Source organism: Globicephala melas, chromosome X (assembly GCF_963455315.2).
Source record: "Globicephala melas chromosome X, mGloMel1.2, whole genome shotgun sequence".
NCBI lineage: Eukaryota > Metazoa > Chordata > Mammalia > Artiodactyla > Delphinidae > Globicephala > Globicephala melas.
This window is the reverse complement of record NC_083335.1, coordinates 33,936,123-33,962,814: the sequence shown is the minus strand read 5'-3', so window position 1 is coordinate 33,962,814 and position 26,692 is coordinate 33,936,123. Positions and strand designations below refer to the sequence as shown.

Here is a 26,692-nt window from a genome sequence, read left to right as displayed (position 1 = left end):
ACTCCATCCCTCCCTCCCCTGCCCTGTCTCCCCTAGAAGGTACTCTTCATGCGTGACATGCATGGCAAGTGTCAGGGCCCTAATGCAAGGACTTGAATGAGAATGGGAAGACAGCTGGAAGCAGAAACATTTCCTTGTGGAGTCTGTGCTTTTCTAGTTCACTTAACCCTCCAGTGGCATGAAACCTGAATGTATTGAACCCTCAGCACAAGATACTGAAGAAGAATGAAATTAAGAGCAGATAAGTTGTTAAAACGAGACTGGTTCTTACCACCCTGTTACCCCTGTCAACTCCCTTGTTCCCTGTTCCAGGACATAAAATATGACAAGGAGGAAGGTTATGGTGTCTCCTCACGAAGCAGTCCTCTCCTTGGAACTCCTCTTTGCTCATGGTGGCATTGGGCTCTGCTTTATCTTCTGCCTGCTCCTTGCAGATGGGGCATTTCTTCCCCTAGCAGTCCACCCCAACTCTGCTGAAACTACCAGGTTTTACTAGATTGTTTCTCAGTTCTTTCTCATAAAACAGTAGGGTGTGTTTTGTTGATCAGGTGTACACAGGTAAGAATCAGGCGCCAAAGGCATCCCAGTGTCAAAGCAACTAACAGATGACTGTTGTGGGCCATTATGTGTCAACAGCCAGGCCTGTGTCAATTCCAGACTCCAAGGAGGTTGTGCTACCTGACCACGATCATGAGGATAGAATTTTTAAAGAAGAAAGATTGGAAACTGTTCATTAAAAGACTGAGTGGACAGCAGAAAATAGAGTGTCACTGGGGGAAAAGGAAGGGACCTTAGGTGTTTGTGTCTACATATTGAAAAGCCATTCATTATTGCCTTCGCTTTCCTCTTTGGGAAATGGCATCGTTGGGTTTTAGGCAGGCAGCTCCCTTCCCTCTAGAAAAGAAACCCCTCAAAATGGTCAGTGCCAAACCTGAGATGACATGAGATGAATGCTTTTGTTTCTAAGATGCTAGACTCCCCAGATTTACCACTTTGTCTTTTAGACCTCCCTTAACTCCTGTTTTCTCCTCCTTGTCTTTAGGAGCTGTGCAATCAGTTGTAACTGAAAATGTCTGACGGTCTGGATAATGAAGAGAAACCCCCAGCTCCCCCACTGAGGATGAATAGTAACAACCGGGATTCTTCGGCACTCAACCACAGCTCCAAACCACTTCCCATGGCCCCTGAAGAGAAGAATAAGAAAGCCAGGCTTCGCTCTATCTTCCCAGGAGGAGGGGATAAAAGTAAAGTATCAGTGACCGGGCATTGAAAAGGGGCTAGTTTATTCTTTCATTGTCACTTTCTTTCTCGAGTAGTCATTTCTTGAGCGTGGGCTGTTCAGGGCCTGCCTGACCTTTACATCTACACCTTCGGAGGTTGCATTTTGTCAGAGGATAATGTTTGATTGACTTACTGTGGGTTTACAGAAAATACACTTATGCTGTGTTTGCCTTTCACATAGCCTTGAATTCATAGTGGTAAGCCAAGGGAAATCATAGCAACAGTACTGTCTTAAATATATGAATAGTGACTTTCTTTCTGATAACTTACAGGAGAATTTATAGTAAATCCCTTCCTAGCTGCAAGTTGCCCTTATTGGGAATTTGAGTATAGGTGGATTTACTTCTGTATACCTTTTTGACAGCCATGAAAATTTTGAATTGAGTATACGGAAGTCAGTCCAAGTGCCCCATTATTGTCTCTCTGACTATATCACAAGGTGGGAAGAAACTTCTGAGCTATTTGTTTCCTCTCCCATTCTTCTGACAGTCACCCCCTACACAATCAGCCCTTTTTGCACCGAGTATCCCAACAATATACTATCGTTTATCCTTGTGTTGTTCATAATACCATTTGGTCCTTAAATGTCATACGCTGACACTTTGTAACATTGGGAGATATAAAATCTCTAGTAAGTAATTGTCAGGTTGCATTAATTAGCATAAAGCTTAAACATGGCTTCTATAAACGTGACTATTGCGGCGGAAGAGAGTAAAGCCAAGTACAAGGACTCTGGCACCAGAGAGAGTTGCTAAAGGGTAAGAGGGGTGATGTCTCTTGAAGAGAAAAGGGACGCTCTTGATCTTCTCAAAGGTAAAACAGATGGCTTTGTAGGTCGTTTATATGGTATTAAAGAATTCGTACCATAAGGAAAGCTGAAACTCTTATTAGGGCCAGTATCACCTCTTGTAGACCTGTGTCACTTAAGAGATGCTTTATCCCTCGTGACCCAAGGATGGAAAAGATGGAAATGACGTTAAACCTCTGGATTGAAGACAAGCAAAGGAATAAGAAAACACTTTCCATGCAAGGGACCTGCCATCATGCAAGAAGAATTTTCGAAGACATGTTTTCAGATACCGAAGTGGGTCCCGAGAAAAAGTATTGCCAGGAGCAAGGGTTGAGAAACGTATGGTGCACCATGACCCGGAGACCAAGTCACCTGATCCTGCAGCTCCCGTGTTGTATCTGCCACAACTGTAGAAAGCGACTGAAGGGGGGATTATGTGCCTGCACGAGTCTTTGGTGCTGTCGAGACCGCCATGCTTTGGAAGCCCTTGAACAATCCCATCTGCCCTTTTGAAGAACACGAGCCAGCTGATTCTGACATGAGGTCAGCCAAAACAGAGAGGCTGGTGTTTCTGTTTTGTGCTAATACTTCAGGTGACCTCATAGTGAAACCATTACCACTCTACAGAAAACTAGGCCCATGTCTTCTCAGAGGAAAATCCGAGCTAAGTTGCCAGTATACTGGCGTGCAAAGAGAAAAGCCTGGGTGACTCCCTCTCCCCTTAGGAATTGTTTGAACAGTGCTTTCTTGCGGAAGCTCAAGACTACTTACAAGAAAAAAAGTCTTGAATTCAAAGCCCTACTGATTCTTCACTGTCCTCTTGGTGCCGCAGATGCATTTGCCAATGTGCATCCTGAGGTTAAGGTTGTCTTTAGAACCAGTTGCTTGTTTCAGGTCCTGGAGCGCTTAGATCGGTGTTTGATCCAGCCATTCAGGAAGACTTAGGCCAAACTAACGTATAACTTTGTTGTTCAGAATCTCACAAAGGTTCATCTGTCTGAAGATCCTAGTGCATGGGATTCCTACACCATCACCAATGCTGTATTCTTCATAAAATAGGCATTAGATAGTTTAACAGAGCCTGTCATTCATGTGATCGGGGAGAAGATGTGGCTAGAGATGGTGAAATATCTTTCAGTGATTTCTCCTGAAGACAAAAAGTCTTTGGATGAAACAGAACCTGTAGGTGAGGGTGAACATTTGGCACAGGAGCAGTCATTGGCCGAAGTTGAATCTGAACTGGTTGATGCTGGTTCACGTGATGTGCTGGGCTGGAGGATGACTCAGGAAGCTCCTGGGACTGCAGAGGTGATTATCATAAGTGATGATAAAGATAATTAGGAAGCTATGGCACTGCAGACAAATACAGTTACAAGCAACAGGAGAAAAATTTTAAGAACAAGATTAAATCCTCCCCAAGAAAGTAATGGAAAAATGGGTACCTTTACATGTCAAATCTTACGTGTTCAAAGCTTGAGTGATTTGGCAGAACTCAGTAAAGAGGTGACATTACGCCTTGCAAAAGAAATCACATTGGACAGAAACCATCTTCGGCAGAACTTAAATCATCAGATGGTACCGTTTAATACCATTGCTGGACAGCTGATAAGCTGCCATCGTACAAAACTTGAACGACTTAATTGAACTCTATAAAGAGGTGGAGTCTTTCTACAACACCATGTTCGGAAGAAAGCAACCTCAGAGGAGCCTAAATCATCGAGTCTTGCCATTTAAGTATCTGTGTCAGACAGCAGAGAAGCTGCCTTCAGACAAACTTAAATGGTTTAATTTGAGCTCTATACAGAAGTGCCAAGCTGTCTTCAGAAAAGACTTGAGAAGACAGCATCTTCAGAAGAGCCAAAGTCATTAAGTCATGCCACGTAACTTCACTTGCTTGGTAGGGCTAAAGCCCCAAGTTGTTATAATCTCAGGACTGGACTTTGATGAAGACTCTGAGAGCACGAAGATCCATGATTTGGACAAACAGTCCACCTCTGTTCATTGCTTCACTGTCACCCCCATTTTCCACTGCCATAATGAGTGATACATCCTCATCACCTCTGGAAACCGTCTCAAGATCTAAATGGAAACTCTACAGAGCCTATCACGTTTACTAATTTAAGCTATGTAAACTCTCGTTATTCTTTTTATGTAATGTACTGTTATTGTTTTACTGTGCAAAAAAATATTTATGAGGGCGTTCAAAAGTTTACGTGACCTCAGTTCCCCTGCCCTTTATTTCACCTCCTAAAATTATAACTTCCTCAGCTGAACTCTCCTACCTAGGTGGGGGGGGGGGTCATTCAGGAACTTGATCTTCATAGGTAAAGAAGGGTTACGATTTCTGTGTTTCTACCTCTTGGTGATTACTTGGATTATACCACAGTCAGTCTTGAATGAATGGAAAGAGCACTGGACTTACTTGGGTTCTGGAGACCTGCTTTCAAGTCCAGCTCTGCCACTGATTATTGTGACTTTGTGCTAATCACTTAGTTTTTTTGATCCTCAGTTTCATCACCTGTTAAATGAAAATAATAAGACCTGGCCTCCCTAGCAAAATATTTTTACTAATCAAATGTAATTCTAAATGTCAGAGTGCTATTAAAAGTGAAATTAAAAAGTGCTAAATAATTGTGAGGTGTTATTACATCTGTATCATTCTGGAACTTACAAACAAACAACTAAAAAACTAGGTTTTAGAATCCTTTTTTCTTTTTTTTAAGTAACTTTGTCCCTAACTAGAATTTATATGTCAGTTACAGAAAATTTTAAAAAGAAAGTTAAGGGCTTCCCTGGTGGCGCAGTGGTTGAGAGTCCGCCTGCCGATGCAGGGGACACGGGTTCATGCCCCAGTCCGGGAAGATCCCACATGCCGCGGAGCAGCTGGGCCCGTGAGCCATGGCCGCTGGGCCTGCGCGTCCGGAGCCTGTGCTCCGCAACGGGAGAGGCCACGACAGTGAGAGGCCCGCGTACCAAAAAAAAAAAAAAAGTTAAAATTACCCATAATTTCACAAGCCAAAGATAACTAACTGGGTTGGTGTTTTTCCACCCAGTTCTTCTTCTCATCATAGAGAAACTGTTCATCAATGATAAAAACTTGGAAAATAAAGACAAGAGTATAGAAACAGTAAAAATCACCCATATTCACAAATCTCAGAAACAATGTTAATATTTTAGTGGCTTCATTTCCAGACTTTTTTTAATGGCTATATATACATATACTTTTTTATATAGTTAAAAATCATAACGTATACAGTTTTATATCCTGCTTTTTCACTCAACATTTTATCGTGAACACTTCCCTATATTTTAAAAAAGCTTTCATAAATATAAGTTTTGATGGTATATAACATTTCATCATATAGTAGCATCGTGGTTTACTTAACCATTTATTTTGTTCATTATTTGGGATCCTATCCAAATTTTTGTCATAAATAATGTCACATTGTCTATTTCCTTAGTTAAATGAAAATACTTGCTTTGGTGACAGCAGAGGTTTTTGTGTGTTTTAAGGGGTCTCTTTAATAGCTACATTTCATTGACCAAATGGAACTTCAAGAGACAGGTAGAAGAAAAACAAGTAGTAAAAGTAATTTCCAGATGGAGGACCTGTCTTGGTTGGAGGCCTTTCCAGGAGCTGAATCTTGGTGTTAGAGCAAAGTAAGAGGGACAGTTTGCCACGAATTTATGATGCTTCACCTTACAAAAGTTTTCAGAATTTAGACCAGGAAAAGGACATCCTGAACAAGTGGTTTGATGTTCCTTTAAGGACCCTGTGAAGTGTGAGACTGATCAGGTTTCTCTTTTGTTGGCCACTAGAAAGCGTGGAGCCAGATGTATGGCCCCTGCCTAGCACTTGTAACGGGCCTCTATGGTATGTATCACTTTGTATAGCTTTCTTCCAGGCTCCGTTTTATGTGCCTATCTTTGTTCTATTTTTTTTTTCCTTTCACTATATCGACTTTGGATTTCTGCTGCTATCATACTGTATTTTGTGTATTCTTGTAAGCCGTCTTATATCTATTTTGGAACAAGGTGGGGAATGAATACATGGATGGGTAAATAAATACATGAAAAAATACATGAATAAATAAAACAATAAGGCAATGAGGCAAATGAATCAGCCAGGACTCTGAAAATGGCGTAGTACCTCTAAAAATAATCAATGTTAAGGACTGGAAGCTTGGAAGAACATGTGGGAAAGAAGCAGGTGAGGCTGCTTTGGAGGTGACGTGTCCTATGTGACGTCTGTGTCTTCTGAAGCGTGCTTATGCGTCTTTGTCTTGTGCTGTACTAGAGCATTAGGTGTGCTTCAGGGGGCATGCAATGCTGTATGAAGGGCTGTGTCTTTAGTGAGCACAGTTCATGTGCATTTTGTTTGTGGGAAATCGAGAGATTTGGGAGCTGGTGAGCCTGCAAATGGAAGTGAAGGCCCCCCTTCCTGGAGGCGTACGAGGGGATAGTTGGCTAAATCAGCTCAAGACGAATAGGAAGTGATCTGTCATTTACCCATTAGTTCCTACGTGCCAAGCTGTGTGACAGGCACTTTATGTGTATTGAATCTTTACATCCTTACAACTACTCTGTATTAACCCCTTTTTACAGATGAGGCCATTTAAGCTCAAAGCGTTTAAGTAGACAGCCTCTAGGGTCACATAGCAAACGATAGACGCCAGAAATCTCCCAGGTGTCTCTGACTCCGAACCCCATGCTTGTGCTACTCTGTCACACTGCCTTGAAACAAGACAAAGGGATAGGTGGTAAACTATGTTCCTAGCATCCAGAAGCCAGCAGTGGCTTTCATTTTTCCTTAAGAAGATGGCAGTGCACTTTGAAACATATCCGAATTTCAGAAGAGGGGACTTTTTATTGCCACTCAGAAAGAAAGAAAACGTTTTTTCATGTCTTTTTGGAAAGAAATGATGGCAAGAAAATATTCTTGACAAGAGAGATGTGGTTAGATTCTCATTTGGTATGTGTACTTTATTGGCTTACATGTTGCTTACTTTAGAAGCTTGAGGTTCTAAACTGAGTGTGTTCATATATGTGAAAAAGTTCTTTTTTTTTAAATTTTACTGAAGAAAACGTTCTTAAAGTGCCGTATAGTTTTGTTATTGTATTGCATACACATTATTGTGATAACTCCTAGAGTATGTTATCTTCTATATACACTACACAGCAGGAAGCATTACTGTGCAACAGTTATATTAAAGAAGACTCAGTTATCCTTTATGGTCTTGTTACTCAAATGTTTCGGTCAATACACGTTATTAACTTTCATCTAATTAATGCACAATAAAAAATACTTAGTGTGATAACTAGACTGAACAGTACGCAGTCTTTCTTCGGTGATGCTGAAGACCCTTTGGGATCTTGCAGTAGCTCAAGGTTATTTTCCTTGCACTAACTATGAGTGGGAGTCTCAATTAATTGAGGGTTCTGTTAGCAGAAAGTCAGATGTCAGAGACCACTACATCCTGAATGGTGTTTACATTCCTCTCGGTTCTTCAAATGTAGACCATACAGCTCAGCAAAGAGTGCTCTTTGGAGGTCACTGCCTTGCCCTTTGGGGAGCGAAAGGGCACGGCATCTTGCTTGTCCTCCATGGTCAGTGCTCTGCCCCGGAGAAGAGCTTCCTGTACTACTCCTTTACTCCTAGAAGTCCTCTGTGTTTGAAATGGGAAGAAGGTGGGGTAAGGATGCACTCTATCTACTAGGACCCGTGTTTCTACTTCAAGGCCCGTAAACAGGGAAACTGGGCACAAATATGGTGGCCCAGTAGAACCAGCAGACAAATTCAAGCAAAGTATGGAATGTGGGATTAGGAGATAAATAGATGAAAGGAGAGAAGCAATGGGGAGAAATAGATTGAGAGAGGAAGTAGTGTATGAGAAGGAGATTAGGAGATGGAGAAGGTACAGGAAATGGATGAGAAGAGAGGAAGACAAGAGAGATGTATCAAACATTAAGATGAAGGGTTGCAAAGAGAGTGAATTGGACACCAGCTAAGGGATATGAAGTTGCTTTCCTCAAAACAAATGAGGCCTCCTCCACCCCTTTCAAACGTATTTTTGCCCTATATCGTTATCCACATGATCAGAAGTGTCCAGTTGAGGACATGGCCTCATATTTGCCTTTTGTTTTCCAACATTTTCCATTGAAATTGTTGCATGTGTGAATTGGGTGTAAATGAGAGTTGGAACCGGTGTGTGTTGCCTGGAAGAAGATAGGTAAGAGTCAAGTTCATAATGATTTGCCAGAATGATCACTTTTGCTGAAAGTTTTTGAAGATGATACCACTGAAGGTGATGGCTGTCTGCTTGTATGTGAGTGGGAGTCACTAAAAGGGCTCACGTGGGACCATCATTTCCTTTTCCCTGTCATCCTCATGGAACACCCAACCTCTGAATTGGGCTTGTAGCTACTCTTAAGGAATTGGGTACCACTTTGTGTTTTTATCTATACATTAAAGGCTGCTGGTTTATGGAGAGCATATATTGTTTTTCATAGCCACTGAAGACCTGACAGGAGGAAATGGGCTTACTGTTCCACCAGAGGGAATGGAACTAGCCATAAAGAAATTCCAGATATGCCGATTAAATATTATGAATTACCAAGGGTGAAATTTTCTAGGTTCTCTATGGGGGGTGTCTCATGACTTTAGCAGGTTCTACCTGAAGGCAGGTGAAGGAACCTTCCACCATGGGCCTTCCCAACTATATACTTCTGGCATTTGCTAATATAACGAAAGACGTAAGAGCAGTGAATGTTTAAGATAGCCCAGTTTAATCTCCTTTCTTGGTAGTTATATTTGCAAGGACATCATTCATAGCATGGAAGAGCTGGGTTTAAGAAGTGACAGATTACTTAATTCTCCAGCAAACACAGTCACCCTGCTAATACGTATATTCCTAGTGAGATGATGTGTTTGATGGTAGTTGTAGGGGTGTTACCAGCGTTCAATGTACTTTCATATCATCACCTTCTTCAAACCTCCTGTGATGGGGGCAAGGTTTATCCATTTTGCAGAGGAAGGCAGAAGTTTAGAGAGGTTAACTGACCTCCACAAACTTGCCCCACTACTAATTACAAAGCAAGGCTGGCCTAGAATTTAGATCCCCGACTCCTGGTCCAGTGACGGTTGACTATTATACCACTTGCCATAAAATGAGAGTCACCTAACTTGTTTTGAAAATAGGTTTTGGCCAATGGAATATGCAGAAATGGAATTTTTATGGAAGCAGGTGAAACTTAGGTGAATCTAACCCATTTTCTCATTCAGCAGTTAACAACAGTAGTCATGCCTTTTTATAAGTTAATCCTCCTGAGGGCCTAACTTGCTAGCAGAAAGTAACAGCCTTTGTAAAAACAGAAAATAGTTAATTTTTCCCCTGATTCCTGTGTTATTTTTTTTGCCTTTAAAATCTTTTTCTATTACAAAAGTAGTATCTGATATTGTTATAATTAAAATAAAGAACTATATTAAAATAGAAGACAAGAGTCACCTCTCATCCCTCCCTTTAGGTTCATTCATAATCCAGTATTTAAGGATTTGGGCCCTTTTCCTCATTTACTCAACATCGGTTTCCTTTTCTGCTCAGAATCGGTATGTATTTTGCCCAAGATGCTAGGTTTAAGCAGAAATATATCTGTTATGTAGAACCTCTTTTAAATCTTTTACCAACCTTGCACTATCAATTTCTTTAAATTCTTAGAGCCAAGAATAAAATCTATTTTTATGCCTAACTTTCCATTGTAGTTACCACATAGTACTTTCAAGTCACTAAGGATCGTCTATTGGGAAAAGTAAAGGTTGTCACCCATAGGAGATGAATGGCCCTTTAAAAATACTTCTGTATCCTTCCAACATGGCGTTCCCAGAGCAAAGCCCAGGAATATTGAGGTGAAAAACAAGTATTTTAGTATGAAGGATCTCTAACCCTGACACCCTCACTGCCCCTGCCAGAAATGACCCCATGTCGGCGCAAGTTGTTTGGCCTCAGGAACACATGACACTGAGTACAGATTGCACCTGGGTAGGGGGAGCGCCACAAAGCGGGGAGAGGAGGGAGCGCTTCTAGTGTCAAGCTAGGGGTTGTAGGACAAGCGACCCTCCTAGGAGAGCTCCAACTCCAGCAACTCCAGTATGAGCCTCCTAGCAAAATGTTTTTTTAGACCTCCTTTGTCTCAAAGGAACTTTCTGGAAGGTCACAGGATAGAGACATGTGCAACCAGCCAATGCCTAAATCTGAGTTGCGTGCGGACTTTGAGCCCAGATCTAGTTTACTAGCTATCGCGATTTAAAAATGAGATAGAACAGAATTGGATGTTAATGTCGGCTTACCTGGAGCATCTTTTGTAGTTCACTTATATGCTTTACTCAGAAAAGATTTGTGCCTGCTTTTTATGTGCCTAGCTCTGCACTGTGTGTCGTGGGACGGGGAATACTACATATACGATAAGATTCCCTGTCCTCAGGTAATTTTCAATCTAGGTGCAGAAATCAGACACGCAGTTTATGCAGGAAATGCCCAGTAGGTGATCCTGCGAGGCCACAGATGCAGTGGCAGATAGGTCCACCCATTCCGTCCCCACTATTCATTTTCTTCCTCAGTCTGTGTGAAACAGGGACCATTTTGAAGCCTGCCTCTACCATCCCACGTGTCCCTCGCAGCACAAAGCTACCTGGCTTCTCTTCCAGAAGACGCCTTTTCTATCATATCATCCACCTGCCCAAAGCCTTTCCCAGCATATTCGTTATCACTGTCTCCAATTTCATCTTCCTGATTTCCAAGACTACACCCTACCCATTTACCCTTCTGTCTTCTCGCTTCCTCGTCAATGTGCCGTATCCATTTCAGCATCCAAGCTTTGCCTCTCCCGATTTTCCTGCTTGCGATGCCTTACCTTTCCTGCCTACCCATTACCTTTCCTGCCTACCCATTCTTTAAGACCCATCTCCCAAATCCTACCTCCTCTCCAGTAAGCCCTCTCTCTCCGCCACAGTTTTCTGATCTTCTTTTATTTTGACATGCTACAGCATTTATACTCTATTTTTCCCAACTTAGCACTGAATTTTCGTTGGTCTGGTAGTATCAGTTGTTGCTTCTTGTTTGCTAAGTTTATTTCCCCAATGAGATCGCAAACTTAGAATATTACTTTAGTTCCTAACGAGTCACGCAACACAATCTGTCACTACACTGATCCACAGTTCCATGTATACTGGTTAACGGACCTACTGACTGGTTCAGAGGAAAAGGAAGCTGGGGCAGTAGCAAGAGAGAGTTGTTCCTCAGAGCCAGGGCTGTGAAATGCTTGCTGTTTAGAACTAGCCAGCCTAAGTGCTTTTTCCTTTGGAAAACTTGTTTCTGCATTTAAAAAATATGTTTTATATACTATTTTGGTTTTCTCTTTCTGTATTTATATGGCTTTCAATGTCACTTTTTTTTATTATGCCGTACACCGTAACTTTGCGTGCTTTCCATTGCTTTTTAAAAAATAATTATTGTTCTGTTCTTTTAGGCTAAATTTACATAGGAAAGCATTTCTCTATGTCTGTCCCCTGTTATTCTTTTTCTTTTCCTGCATGCTCTGTTTTGAAGGAGCTAGAAAGTGTTCTAAAAAATAATTCTGGACGTGACATCCAATGAGAAGGCCCAACAAAACTTCCAGGAATTTTAGGGGAAGATGACAAGTGGAACTCCTACAACAAGGAAGACTCAGGTGACAGATTGCTAAAATGCTTTCAGAAGGCAGACATAGCACCATCCTGGGATTTCATCCAGGGGAGAATTGGTTGCTTTGCTGTACCTCGAACCCTGCACAACTTGTTGCCAATATATGCTTTTGGCCCCAAAGTGTCACCAGGCAAGAGATATACCTGAATGAGTACAGAGGCATCCCTAGTGCGGGGAAAACAGCAACAACGCCATCACCGCCAACTGCAACTATAACAACTACTCTGAAACATACCCTCCCACCCCCCAGCCTTCTTGGGGAACCTGGATCAATGTCTCCTTATCCATGAACACATAATGGCAAATAGGCATGACCTGTTTCCATATATTGGGTCTCATTTCATATAATGAAGGTCATTCATTCATCCATTCATTTGTTCATTTGCTTATTCATTAAATATCTATTGAATCAAGTACTATGCTAGATAGATGTTGGGGTACAGAGGTGAATAAGTCCCAGTTCCTGCCTTTAAGGAACTGATGGCCTAATGAGGGACGCAGACAAGTCAGTCAATGAGTAGAGATCAGCATGGTAAGTGCAGTAGAGAAGTGAGCACTGAGATGGGGCGTCTATTGAAGATTGAGGGAAGGGAGCAGTTAGGGAAGTCTTCCTGGAGGAGGTGACCACTCAACTGAGGTGAGTCTTAATGAAGGAATAGAGCCAGCTAATAAAAGTTGGGTGGCATCTCAGAAACAAGGAGCAGCATTATGAAGACAGTAGGCGTGACACACTATTAGTTGAGGTTCTATGACTGTAACTACAGGTTGTTCAGCATAGCTAGTGCATAGAGTGCTGGTGGGAGAGGCATGGAAGACAGAGCTGTGGAAGGAATTGGGGATCGGGTTCTGGAGGGCTTATATGTGCAATGCTAAGCGCTTTGAATATGATTCTGAAGGCGATGCGGAAACATTGAAGCAGGGGAATAATAATCAGATTTGTGTCTCACAGTATCACTCTAGCCACAGGAGAAGAATGAATGTGGGTGGGGGGTGGGCAATGAAAGAAGACAAGTCAGGCTATGGGATTCAGGTAGGTGAGAAATGACAGTGGCCTGGCCTAAGGGCCAGTGTTGTAAGAATAAAAGAGGGCAATGCAGAGGGAACATTTATGAGGAAGAATTAATAGAACTAGGCAACTTATCAGATGGTGACAAGAGAAACTAGAGGAGGGTGAGGTAGGGAACACAAGAGGAGTTGTAGTTTCTTATTTTACATGGGGAAAGGCAGTAGAGAATTCACTTTCTTTTGAAAGTATTTCGAGTGAGGGGCCTATGAGGCATCCAAATAGAGGTGTTCAGTCAGGGGACAGCAGAGAGGTCAGGGCTGGGGATCCAGCTGGGGAGTCACGGAAGTAGATAGTGATTGAAACCGCACAAGTAGATGAGGTGACCAAAGGGAGAGGTGTGTTGATAAGAGATGAGGACCTAGGACAGCTCCTGGGGAATACTATTTAAATTGTCTACAAGAGACCCAGAAATGTAGGAATAGACTCCAGGAAAGAATTGTGTGAGAGATGGTGGGGAGAAGTTAGTTTCATGAAGTGCACGGTCAGCAATGTCAGTTTTGACTGAGAGGTCAATGGTTGTAAGGACTGGAAAATGGCCGTCTTCAGGGAGGAGATCGATTCGGGACCTCAGAGACTCATTGCCGTGGTTTGAAGAGTGAGGCTTAAGGGAGTCTAGATTGCCTTTTCAAGAAGTTTAAGCTAGAGAAGGAAAATTCGAGAGACTATAACAACTAAAGAAAGCTGTGTGATGGCAGGAGGTTTCAATTTTTAAGGACTAAAGAAATCTCAGCATGTTTTTTTGAAGCCAAATAGAAAGTGTTAGTAGAGAGGGAGAGATTGAAGATATAAGAAGAAATAGGAGGTAATTGATAGAGTGAGACCCCTGGAGAAGTGAGAGGGACAGGGATCTAGAGCACCAGTGAGGGCATAAACCTCAGGTAGGAGAGGACACTGTTTCCGGTAAGATGTGAAGGGAGATGTTACTGATGGAGATAAATTCATAGGAGCGGGACAGGAAGTGAAGTCAAAGGAGTTCCAAACTGATGGCCTCCGTTTTTCTCAGTGAAGTAGAAGGAATTTCTTACGCTGAAAGTAAGGGAGGAGAGGATGAAGCAGAAGTTTGAGCGAAGTTGTGAAATTCTAGAATATTCGCTAAGAGCAGTGGGAAAGGAAGTTGGCCAGGGTCAAGAAGGGTACTGCTCAGTGCCATTGATGACCCAATTCTGTCCGTGACCTTTATAGTAAGCACCAATCTGCATGGCTGTGTGATTCTTTTTCCCCCAACAACTTTTACCAGCTTCCGTATGGAAATGGAGATTTCACAGTTGGATTCTGTCAGGGTAAGGTTTTGTGGGAGAATTGCAAGAGGGGGTCACAGGAGCACAGTTCCCAGGGCACTGGCTTAAGAGAAGTTTAAATGATGGACCACAGAGTCTAGGCGAGGAGGAAGCTGAGAAATTGACTAAAAATGGAAGGATCCAGGGATTGGAAGTTTTGTTGACATCAAAGAACAAGTCAAATAGGAATAAGGTCATGAAAGAGTGAGAAGGCTAGCAGGATGGGAGGCTGGGCCCAGAGAATGAGATAACAGGGTTATTTCAGAGAGTATTTCAGAGAAAGGGTCATTCTGGGTAATGAAGAGGCCTGGGGTAGCTGTGGTTCTCCACTCTGTCTGCACATCATCTATGGCGCTTAAAAAAATCATTTGCCCAGGTCTCATCCTCAGAAATCCTGATATAGTAGGTTCTGAGTGGGCCCAAGGTGTTGGGATTTTTATGAAACTCTACGGGTTATTCTGATGAGCAGCCCTGGTTGAGAACCACTGGTTTAATGGTGACCATGGGAGTGGATTGAAGAAGTGGAAAGGAGATGAAGTTCATTAGAGCTGAGGGAGGTCAAGGAGTTAAAAGGAGAGGGTGTGTATGAAAGAGGTGTCCATTTGTATATTACGTTTCACAGAGAGATGGCAGCACTGAGTGTTGGGAAGAATACTGCGAGCCAAAGTCCTCAGTGGATACGACGACTTGGCCAGGAGAACTAAATGGCAGTAACCTCAAAGGAGGGGGCTTTGTAGGAAAGTGCAGAAGTACTGATCTCAAACAAACAATATGGAATAAAAATGAGGAAACTCTGCCCTTCTCCATTCCCCTGGACCTAAAGACTTGGAATGGGGAAGAACCATCATCGTCCATCAGGATTATCTGAGGAAGTGATACCTTCGTTGGATAGTAGGGTTTAAAATTATTTTTCTCAACCCCAGCTGCTTAATGGAAATACCGGAGGGCATTTAAAAATTAAAGGTGCTGAGGTCTACCCCAGGCTAAATCTGAATCTCTGGGGGCAGGGCTCTGAAATCTCTCTCTCTCGCTTACTTTTTTGAAGTTTCCCACATGAGGGTGATGCACAGTGAAGTCTGAGAACCTAAGGCAAGAAGTCAACAGTGCATTTAATGAAGAGGTTGAAGTGAAGGTGTAGGGGGATTTTAATGGAGTGAGCCCTAGTCACTAGAGAAATGCAGAACATTGGGGTCGGGGTGTACAGGAGGTGACAGATGACTTCTCTTTCTTTAAAATGTAGTGGGGGGGCTTCCCTGGTGGCGCAGTGGTTGAGAGTCCGCCTGCCGATGCAGGGGACACGGGTTCGTGCCCCGGTCCGGAAGGATCCCACATGCCGCGGAGCGGCTGGGCCCGTGAGCCATGGCCACTGAGCCTGCGCGTCCGGAGCCTGTGCTCCGCAACGGGAGAGGCCACAACAGTGAGAGGCCCGCGCACCGCAAAACAAAAACAAAAAAAATGTAGTGGGATGGAGAAAGATGTCAGGATGAGAGATTCTGGAGAGATTGGCTGGCCCCTGGAGTTACAGCCAGAACCATGAGCAGGTAGAGGGTCCCAGTGCCAAACACCATTTGTAATCTGTGGTCTAGTCAGCGATTTGTGGCCTTCGTTCTAGGTTCCAATAGAATATGGTTGATACACTTAGAAAGTGGTACTCGTTTGTTCTTCTGCTCTCTGCAAATATCAACCCAGAGGTGATCAGGCCGCGTCTTATGAGCCCAAGATTCAGGTTAGGATGAGTCTTAATATAAACAACCACTGCTCACAGAATTTTCTGGGGGAGATACAGACATTTTAGTATTCCTTAAAAAAAAAAAGAAAAAAGTTCTCAGCTAGTCTCCATTCAGTCAATAACCATTTACTGAAGACTAACGGCTCAACCCTATTGCGGTTTTCTTTTAATGTTACTGAGTAATAAATAGTGTCGCTATTAAGAGCTTAGGTTCTGTAGACACAATTGAGACCTAGGTTCAAATCCTGGCTCCGACACCTGCCAGCTGTGTAATCTTGGATATGTGGTTTAACTTCATTGAGTCTTACTTTCCTCATCTGTAAAACAATAATAATACAATAATAATGCCTGCCTTATAAGATTGTGGTGGAGATTAAACGAGATAACCCTAGAAGCACTTTGCACATGGTGAATATTCCGTAGATGATAGTGATTACATGTGCAGACATAAGCCAGGTGCTAGGGAATGTGAGAACGAATAAGATACAGTCTCTGCTGTCAAATATCTCAGATTTTAGCTAGAGAGATAGGTATGTAAAGAAGAAATGACAATTCAGTGTTAATAAGGGCCAAACTCAGAGTACACACTGGGTAGCTCTCTGGGAGCATGAAGAGAAGGGCATTCAACTTTGTCTGCAGAGGGAAGACAGGAAAAGACTTGCCAAAGGAGAGGAAACACAAAAGTGAGTCTTCAAGAAAAAGGACTGGGGCTTCCCTGGTGGCACAGTGGTTGAGAGTCCGCCTGCCGATGCAGGGGACACGGGTTCGTGCCCCGGTCCGGGAAGATCCCACGTGCCGCGGAGCGGCTGGGCCCGTGAGCCACGGCCGCTGAGCCTGCGCGTCCGGAGCCTGTGCTCCGCAACGGGAGTGGCCACAACAGTGAGAGGCCCACGTACCCAAAAAAAAAAAAAAAAAAAAAAAAAAGGACTAATGGGTGCAGATGTGGGGCGTTGAGAAGTAAGACTCCCCAGGCCTCCGTGTAGCATGCGTAAAAGCTTGGCAGTAAGAGAAAAGCTTGGCAGTTGAGGGAGCATGAAATGGGTATGCAACAGCGGGGGCCATAGCGAGAATAGACAGTAGAGAGGTACGCCGGGGGCGGATTAAGCAGGCCCTTGGCTAGCACGCTAAGGAGCATGAACTCTGAACTTCTGGGTAATGGGGAGCCATTGAAGGATCTTACAGGGAGGAATGCGGGCAGATATATATATTTCAAAAGATTACTCCGGCCACAGAGTAATGAATTGCAGGGGGCAAAATTGGAGGTAGTAAGACCAGGTGAAAAATGCCAGTGCCTTGGACTAAGATGATGGTTTGTGGAGATGAAAGGAAGAAGATGCATCCAAAGTGAGTTTGGGAAATAGAACGCGATGACTGATTAAGGTAGAATTAAAGTAGGAGTCAAAGAAGCTCCCAAATTTATGATTTGGGCAGTTGGGCCAGGGCTGAAATAACCAAAAGCCAGAGCAAGCATGTGCCTAAGGCCCAGCACGTCGGGGCACCCAAAATGTGAAAACATTTTGATTTGGGATCTAGAGTCGTTTTTTAAAAGACTTAAGTTAATCATCATAGGAACATCAGAACTGTTGGGGCTTCCTTCCCTTTTTATGCTGTAGTATTGCTTTTATTTGAGAGAGGAGGTCGTAATCTTTTCATTGCTTAGAGCCTCCCAAAGAGGAGGGGTCCAAGGCCTTAATCCTTCTCTGATCTGGGTGGTAAGTGCTTATCATTTCACAGAGAACATGGACACTGAAGGAGGAGCGAGTTTGAGCTTCCTGCCTCTGTTACGCTTTGTCCTGCGTGAAGAGAATGGCATAATTAGGCTGGTAAGGGACTGGCAACCAGATGGCCTTAGGGAGACCCCATTAGGCTGATTCACGTAGCTTAGCTGAAGTGGAGTGTTTACATCTAAGTCAACAGGCTTCAATTGTGCAGCCATTGCTAATGGAGAAGTAGGGAGAGCCTGTTTGCTGGCAAGAGAGGTCATGGATGCAAGTTGATACAATGATTAGAGATGGAGACTAAGCTAGGGGTTCTTAACCTAGAGCCCAGGGGAATTTTGAACCTCTGAAGTTATATGCAAAATTGTGTATATGTGTGTATAGTGCAATTTTATAGACAGAAGTACCACAGCTTTCTTCAGATTTTTCAGAGTGATCTTTGACACCAAAAAGGCCACCAACCACCAGAGTACATTTACTATGAAGTGAATAAAGCTGCTTATTCAGAGTTTCTCACTTGCCTGGGACTCTTCCAAGGCTCTAGAAGAAGCCCTAGCAATTTTGTATTGTTTTTACCTAAAGGGAGCGTTCCTCTCAAATTACATAAAGTCTTTGGTCCCACAAAATCTGTGTCTACCCCCTGCCAACCGCAGATTAGGGAATTACCCAACATGAGTTAGTATCTGGGAGTGAATGCCATCCAAGAGAAATGAATGCCAAAGACTGCACCAGGAAAGGCAGAAGAAAGGATGCCCATCAAATGAAGAATGGTCACTGAGGGAGGAGGAGAATCAGACCACATTGTCAAGGAAGTATAAAGAGAGGCGGTTAGCCATGTCCAACATGGATGGGAGATCAGGAAAGAGGAAAATAAGAAAACGATTACAGAAGTGGCTGGGACGTCTTCAGTGAAGTGGCAAGAACAGAAAGCTGATTGTTCTGTTTGCCTTTCTGGATAAGTAAAAGTGGTAGGTGAACAAGTATAAAAGGTAGCTACAGTCCAGAAACATGCAGGGGAAGTAGAAGTACCTACCCAAAACTCTAATGTTCAGTTAAAATGATAGGCAATAAAGTAGGCTCACTGTAAATGTGGAATCCATGCTGAACTGAAGTTAGGTGGCACATATATACCTTTCAAAATGAGTCCTAACTGTGTTCCATGGCCAGGCAAAGACTTTGAGTGACCCTTGCCCCCCCCAACCCCAACCTTTCTTTCTTAATCCTGTATCTTAATCCTCTTACTACTTGAATTTCCATATTTCTGTCCCATATCTCTGTCCTCTGGCTGGCGGATATGGAACAGTGAGAGAGAGTAGAAAGTGAAAAGAAGCCATACGAATGACATTTGAACATGAAATGTTTTGAATTTAAAATTTGTCCTGCGTAACCCCCCAAACCAGTGATCCATTACGGTTAGTTAAATGTTGTCTGAAATTGAGGCCAAGGAAACATCTCTTTGAACCAGAATGTTCTAAATTTGCCACCCTGGCAACTCTAAAGTTGATTGGTTTCAATGGGGCAAAACTGGTTCATGCTGACTTACGTAGTATTAGGGTGAGTATTATTTTTTTGACTATGAAATGCAGCCATATCAGAGATACATGCTCAAAGTTGCTGCTCTGTCTATTATGGAAGCTAGGAAATGCCATTTTACAATGCTTCCATAATAACTTCCTCCTGTGATCTCTTTTGAGATAGACTAATTTCATTACAGTTCCCAACTTAATTTCTTCAGTGATTATACCTTTAAAAGCTTTTGATTTATTAACTCTTGATGTATTTCTTCATAACTGTGTCACTATGAATAATCTGTTACTTGAGAACAATGATTTCGAATGGCTACTATGACAAAATTTATAGGGACATGGAAAAATAGCTACGAACTAAAATGACGAAACCAAGGAATTGGTTTGAGGTTTCTAAGAACTCAATAAAATTAATTCAGTAAAAAGCAACAATTTGTGTTTTGTTTTTCACTAGCAAAGTTATTGCTTTGCAGTAGTATTCTCATTGAAAGAAGACCAAGAACCTATTAAGCTACTCTTCATAATGTAAACGTGTAAATTAAAGTTCTAGTTACTTGATATTTAGCTATGGTTTAAAATAGAAACAATTCACAACACTATATAGATAGCTTAAGCACTTTTCTATTCTTTCTTTCTAATAGTAAGGCTTAGCTTGACTTGAGTCTAATGAATTTCTTCTATAGTGTGTGGAATTTGATCCAACAAGACCAGTTAAACACAATATACCTAGATACCTGCCGATTACATCATTAGACTGGTAAAGGACATAAATCAGTTTGACTGCAAGTTTTGTTTGAATTGGATTTGGAAATTTGTAAATTATTTGGACATAGCATTTTGTCAAACTCTCAGCCATTTATTTAAATAAAATTATAAATTCTGGAGTTAAATATTGTTATAATTGTGTTGGACTCAATTGTCTTTCAACTTTGTAATTATTTTGATGAACCTAATTGTACAACTTATGGATGCCAAAACTGTATCCCAAATAAATACATGTTAACATTTTGCCTTTAGCCAATAAGAAGAAAGAGAAAGAACGCCCAGAGATCTCTCTTCCTTCAGACTTTGAACATACGATTCATGTGGGGTTTGATGCAGTCACCGGGGAATTCACTGTAAGTAAGCTCCTTATTTTTTTTTTTTTGTAAGGCATGAAAAGATTCCTTTGTGAAAATAGGTTTGAAGGAAGAATTGCCACGTCCCAAAATGTCAGACTTGATGTCTTTGGTGATTTCAAGGAAGATGGACTTTGCCTAGACAATCACAGATGGAACTAGAGAGTGGCAAGAGTATTGGCAAAATTATTTTGTCCATCTTAACAGAAACGTCTGATCACGGTTAGCCTTCAACGTGATTGAAAATGCTAATTTACCATGGCACAGGAGATGTAGTCCAGATAGACTCAGCTTGAGCCTGTGCTTTAGCACTTGAAGTGAATCAGAGAACCATTGACTCAACTTGGCCAGTGAAGATAGTCTATCTGAATAATTCAGGCTTTACAATGGAACCTGGATTACCCAGATAAGTTAACCACACTAACCAAAAATCTCTGTAAAATTGACCTTTTCTTCTCTTTGATTTCAAGAACATAGCTTATTTTAAGGCTTATTTACAGGTATATTTTGTAGACATTCAAAACAACAGACCCCATGTTTCAGGAAGAAATATTGATGGTTGTATCATATGCTTTAGTGGTTATATGCTTACTTTATATTTGTATAGATGTATATATATATATATACATCTATACAAATATAATATATATACATAATGCACAATAAATACCAGTAAGAATTCTCCAGAAAGACTATAGCTATAGATCCAGTCTTTCTTTGGATATTTTTAGTGCTCAAATAGCACACGATCTCAGATCTATGATATTTTATACCTTTTTTTTTTTAAAGATCTGGCATCTTTCTTTTAGATGGATGAAGGAAAAGATGTGGCTAGAAACATGTCCTCAGGAAGATTAACTACTTTTTTATACTAGTAAGGACCTCAATCAAAATGTGCATTCTGAGATAATGAGTAATTTTGAATGCATTCTGGAAAAAAATTCTTTGATAGAACCATTACCGTTAATTCTTGGATTCTTAAACCAGAGAGAAATTTAGGTATTAAATAATTAAATTTCCTATTTCATAACATGATGGTTAGTGAGTAGACTGTGTCATAAGATTAAATTTTTAAAAAGAAGGAACAAATTAATTTGATTTGGAGAATCAAACCATGTTTCTGAACTGACAAATTACCTTCTTTTTTCAATTCCGGAAGTAAGCAGTGTGAGAATGAAATGGAAACTGACTAAACATCTTAGCCTTGTAAAGTGATGTGAGCTGATTGTATGTTCTCAGTAGCAAGCAGAAGAGAACGTTAAGAAGTGCTGACATTGATAAAGTTGAGATACTGGTTTAGCCAATTTCATCATTGGAGTCAGAGATATTATTCAAATGGCCTTGAGTTTGAGCCCAGCCTCTGTTCTTTGCTGTATTTGAGAATATTCTGTTAGCTACACTTAGAAAATATAACCTCACTGTCACCACTACCACCACCATCATGACCACCCAAAACAAAAAATATTTATATATATTTTTATAATCTGAACAAGTTTAGATTTTTAAAAAATCATAAACAAAGAGATGACTATTTTTTCTGATGTTTGAAACAGTAAAAGCACTGAATCATTATAAGTTTTATCTTAAAAATCTTCCCTTTTTTATTTTAAGAACTGTCTTTCCTGTTTTGACCTTTTTGTTTTCCATGTGCTTTTCTTCTGTTTAATCTTTTCTTGTTTTATTGTTGTCATTCCATATTTCTCTGTTCTTTTATTCTTCCTTTTTGTTTTCTGATGTGAAAATTTTCCCCTCCACTATTCTCATGTGATACTCTGGTTTCTTTCCAATTTTTAAATTTTTTCCACTCTTTCCTACTTGCTTGACATCTTCTGATAGAATTTCTCTATCTTTAGCTTTTCCTTTGTTCTTTATGGGTTCTGAATGGAAATGAAGGAAAGTGAATCACCATCATCTTGCTGACTGGAGACCATCCATTTTCACTTTGCTGTCAGTTAGAACCCCAAGAATCAACCAGAGAGGGGTGGGGTGGGATGTGTGATGGGCAATCTTTCCAATTGTGAAAAACATTTTGATGCAACTGAACCAAACCAAACAAGAACCTTTCCCCTCCTCCTAAAAACCTAATATAAAATAAAGTGTTTGGATGCAATTGTTAGAAATCCACTGAATATATAGATGAGACGCAGGCTAAATTTGGAAATCTGATGTACTTTATTGTCGCTGTGATAATCTTTCATAACTATTTGTCCCCACGTTGTTTTTTAAAGATACCAAATTCTGCCTTTTTTTAACTATCTTAACCTATGATTTATATTTACTAACTTTAAAAATACCAAATGATAATAAGCTTTTAAAAGTCATTTTATTGATAGGATTTAGAATGGGATCTTAATCGCCCCAGTACCACTAATTGGTTGTGTGTGTGTGTGTGTGTGTGTGTGTGTGTGTGTATGCGTGTGTTCACGTGGAGGGGGAGGGACATATTACTAAATTTGATCATTACAGTTGTTGAGGTTGAATTTTGAGCAATTTGTTGAACTGTCGAGCCCAGTTGTCTCACAAGGGCCTGTTATTTGGAACATTTGGACACTGGTTTGATGTATTGCTTGGTGTTTACCCTTTGGCTAATTGGCCCATGCAACCTTGTACACTTGGTCACACACTTGGACCCTGAGGTTAAAATTAGGTTGGGAGGTGAGATTTGGGGTATGAAACTACTCTAAGTCCTTACCCTTTATATTACCATTTTTGTCCCAAATACTTCAGAACTCCCCCTTCCAGACCTCTAGACCTGTGACGGTCGCTTCAAGTCAATCAGAGGGAAAAATGGTATGAGTGATATACATTATCATTTCTTATGATAAGATAAATGCTTGGCCTGTTGTATCATGCTGCCATTCTCCTGGGCTACACTGGACAATCCCCAGCTTGACGTACATCTAGCTGTTATTACATACATGGTCAGGCTTCTGATGCTCACACTTCTAGGTCTCCATTAGCTATCTGACTTTTGGGGTTTGTACCTCAATTTGGAGTAATGAGTTATGGCTTTCTGATTACATGCCTTCATGGCATACATTCAAATTGAAGTGTCAGGTTTCATTGATGAACTGGTTTATCTCAACTTAAAAAAAGAAAACAATTATGTCAGCAGTGTAGTCACGTGGTAAGTATAGTTGTCTGGAGGATCTTTTGCAACTGACAGCAGTTTTTCCTGCTGTCTAGTGATCACAAGACTATTATCACAAAAGTTTAGAAGTGCCATGAGTATGTATAATAACTGCAAATATTCTAATGATTATGGTAACGATCATGCCAGTGATGTCTGCTCTGGTGGTTATGTGCAATGCCTACCTGTTTTTGTAACACTTAATAACTCCTTTGGCCATTACAGTATTAACCAAACGCTATTAATTGCACTTAGAATCAGAACTGGGATCATGCATGGGCTCCTGAGTTCAAATTTTTGGCTTAAGGCTTTAGCATCAAATTGCGTGATGAATGCATGTAAAAGTGTCCTTTCACTGTGCTTGGAGTAACCCCAAATGCCAGGAATCAAAGACCTGTAACCCAAATCAAATCAGTTGGGTAAAAGCATGTTTCTGTAGCATTGGAAATATCATCTTTATTTAGACAAAGCTGTTACCTTATATCTGATCTTATTTTGTGGGAAGTGGGACTTTAGAACTGCGGCATTAAAATGGAGATTATTCAGAATATGGTTTGAAACGAAATGGTTTCCCTTTCCCTGGCCTAAATGTCTAAGAAATTCAAACATAGAGTCTGGCTGTGTGGGAAATCCTTAATCTAGTTTTCTCTAAGCCAGCCACGACTTTAGCTCCAAAATACAGAAGAATCACCTTAATGAGAACAGGTTGAATTCAGCATCACCATATACCTCTTCTTTGAATTTTAGCCATACAGACACTTCCAATGTGAAACTGAAAATGGTTCACCAGAATTGGGAACTGAAATTTGTAAGTTCATCACATGGCCATTGGCTACCTGTGATCACCCAGTCGTAAAAACAACTTACAAATTGTCGTTGAAGCTTTTCATGATGCCATCCTTCTTCCCTCCAAATTCATGTTTCTGCCTTTTAGTAATTTCTCCAGTCATTTAATGGTAATCCTTATTATTGCATATTTATGGAGGAAGCATCTGGCCAAAAGTGGAACTATGCATCCAAACTTTGGAACATCGTTGTTTTCTCTGTTTTCTTAAATCTGTTGTCCTGTAGCCTGTCCTGCCCCTGATTTAGTTAATACCTCCCTATTTTCATAACCGCCCCACTTTAGAAGGGATTAACCCCTCCCCATTCAGACCCATTGGTTTCATCTCCTCCCACCTTCTAAGTTGTCCCACATTCTGTTTTAACTTTCTTTTCTTTCTTTATTTACGTCCATTACAGCCAGATCTCTATGGCTCACAGATGTGCCCAGGGAAGCTCCCAGAGGTGCGTCACAGGCCCAAAAGAAGCTTGCATCAAAGTGCTTCTTTGAGATGTCATAGCACTGCAGCAGCAGGTTCATGTGTGTGCAGTAGAGTTGTTGCTTGGCTTATCTCACTTTTTTGTTGTCATTCCCAAACTCTGGAGGCCCACGTCACACATTGTTTTGCCGAGACTTCATAGGACAAAGCCACGTAAATTGTGTCTAGATGCACTTCAGGAAGAGTGTGTCTGTTTCTCGCTCCAAGTTCTCTTGGAGGTTGGTTAATTATGAAATGGGGACATCTGTAGGCCGAACGTGTAGGAAAGAGTGCTGAACGCTCAATACAAAGCTAACCTCTCTGTGTAATTTTTGCAATTCTCCTTGGTTAGATTGCCAAACACTGCCTCCTCTCTGCTCTAAATGCTTCAGATTATTGCAAATTTTCAGAAGGCTTTGGCATGGTTGCCACTGTCCCCAGGTTCTATGCGGCCAATGAACGAAGTGGGGAGGAGGGGATGGGGGGAGGAGAGGAGAAAGCTGCAGGGAAAATGTTACTATTTAGCACCCCTGTGGTTATTGCTCGTCCATGATTCTATTTTTGTTCTCCTCTCAATCCCCCTTTATATTAAAGCTCTAGACCCCCCAAAAAATTACATTTGATAACCACAGAGTATGAACTGACCAAGGGTGAGGCTTTACTTTTATTCTAAAAGATATTCTGATTGCAACATGCCCAGAAACAGCTTCTGTTATTCCAGTCATATAAAATCTATTGATCTGCACTATACTATGCTGTGCACAAATTTAGAGAAGTCTTGCTATGTCTGCCCTGAGTCGCCAGAAAAAATAAGCTAAGCCGTAAACATCATTTCATGGATGAGCAGAGTTAATATGGAGGTGATTTTCATGCGCTTTTTTTTTTCTATCACAGTCATACTCCCACCCACCCTTTTTAAGTTGGATCTTAGTTTTACCTATGTGTTTTAATTAGAGAAGAGAATGATTGCATTATTAAGTTACTAACTTTAAATCTAGAGTGTAACTTCAGTTTCCCAAGTGTAATCCTACAGGTAGCATGGGCTTCTTGGTGAAGAACTTTACTGGAACATGAAAATGCAGCTGTCGAATGTTCTGAGCTTCCATTCTTTCCCTTTGGTTGTCCACAGGGAATTCCTGAGCAATGGGCACGATTACTCCAAACTTCCAACATAACAAAGCTGGAACAGAAGAAGAACCCCCAAGCCGTTCTAGACGTTCTCAAATTCTATGATTCCAAAGAAACAGTCAACAACCAGAAGTACATGAGCTTTACGTCCGGAGGTAAGAGTAAATCTAGGATATCAAAAAGTGAAGAAGTGGGACTTCCCTGGCGGTCCAGTGGTTAGGACTCTGCGCTTCCATGGCAGGGGGCCCGGGTTTGATCCCTGGTCGGGAACCAAGATCCCAAAAGCTGTGCGGCGCAGCCAAAAAAAAAAGGGAAGAAGTAATTCCAATCTCAGAACCTCAGGATTAGAACGGAATGCCTGGAGGGTATTCGAAGCCAGTTCAAGTTCCTTTTCTGAATGACTTCAACATAAATCAACCAAAAGATGAGTTGGAAGTTGAGGTTGATGTTAGGAGATTTCCAGTACTTGGGTGATTTTATAACTCAAATAAGGAAATTGTTCAGTGAAGCTGTAGTTGTCAGTTTGAATCAGCAATCACGATTGTTGTTTTGTCTCTTCACTGGCATGAAGACACTGAGTCACTTAGGATCAGGCCTTGTCATGCGTTTAGGAAGTAAGAGGTGTCTGGATCAAACCCTGGTCTCTTGAAATTTATTTTATCCCTTAGATTCACTGAATTGCATGCACCATGGTGACACAGCACAAATTTTGTGGTTGCTGGGTTATTTTGATCTGACCGCAAAATCAGACTTAAAAAAAGAAATCATGTCTTGGTATTTATAAGAGATTGACATGGCTACATTCCTGCCATATCTCGACTTCATTTGCTAGCCTGTAGACCCAGCTTTTGTTTGAAGGTTTGATGTCCAAATTTGCACTGTAAGCAACTG

At 41.4% G+C, this 26,692-nt stretch overlaps 1 protein-coding gene across 10 annotated transcripts in view; it reads left to right on the top strand.

Moving 5' to 3' along the window:
- The window catches only part of PAK3 (p21 (RAC1) activated kinase 3), a 277,882-nt gene that overhangs the window by 187,807 nt on the left and 63,383 nt on the right, over positions 1–26,692 (top strand). For 9 of the 10 annotated variants that reach the window (XM_060293075.1, XM_060293076.1, XM_060293078.1 and 6 more), the window contains 4 exons: positions 1,043–1,244; positions 20,142–20,242; positions 24,615–24,659; positions 25,803–25,956. In XM_060293075.1, coding sequence (XP_060149058.1) covers positions 1,070–1,244; positions 20,142–20,242; positions 24,615–24,659; positions 25,803–25,956 — 475 coding nt within the window. In that variant the 5' untranslated portion in view covers positions 1,043–1,069. The remainder of the gene's footprint in view (positions 1–1,042; positions 1,245–20,141; positions 20,243–24,614; positions 24,660–25,802; positions 25,957–26,692) is intronic. The other variant, XM_030835740.2, reaches the window with a different exon arrangement.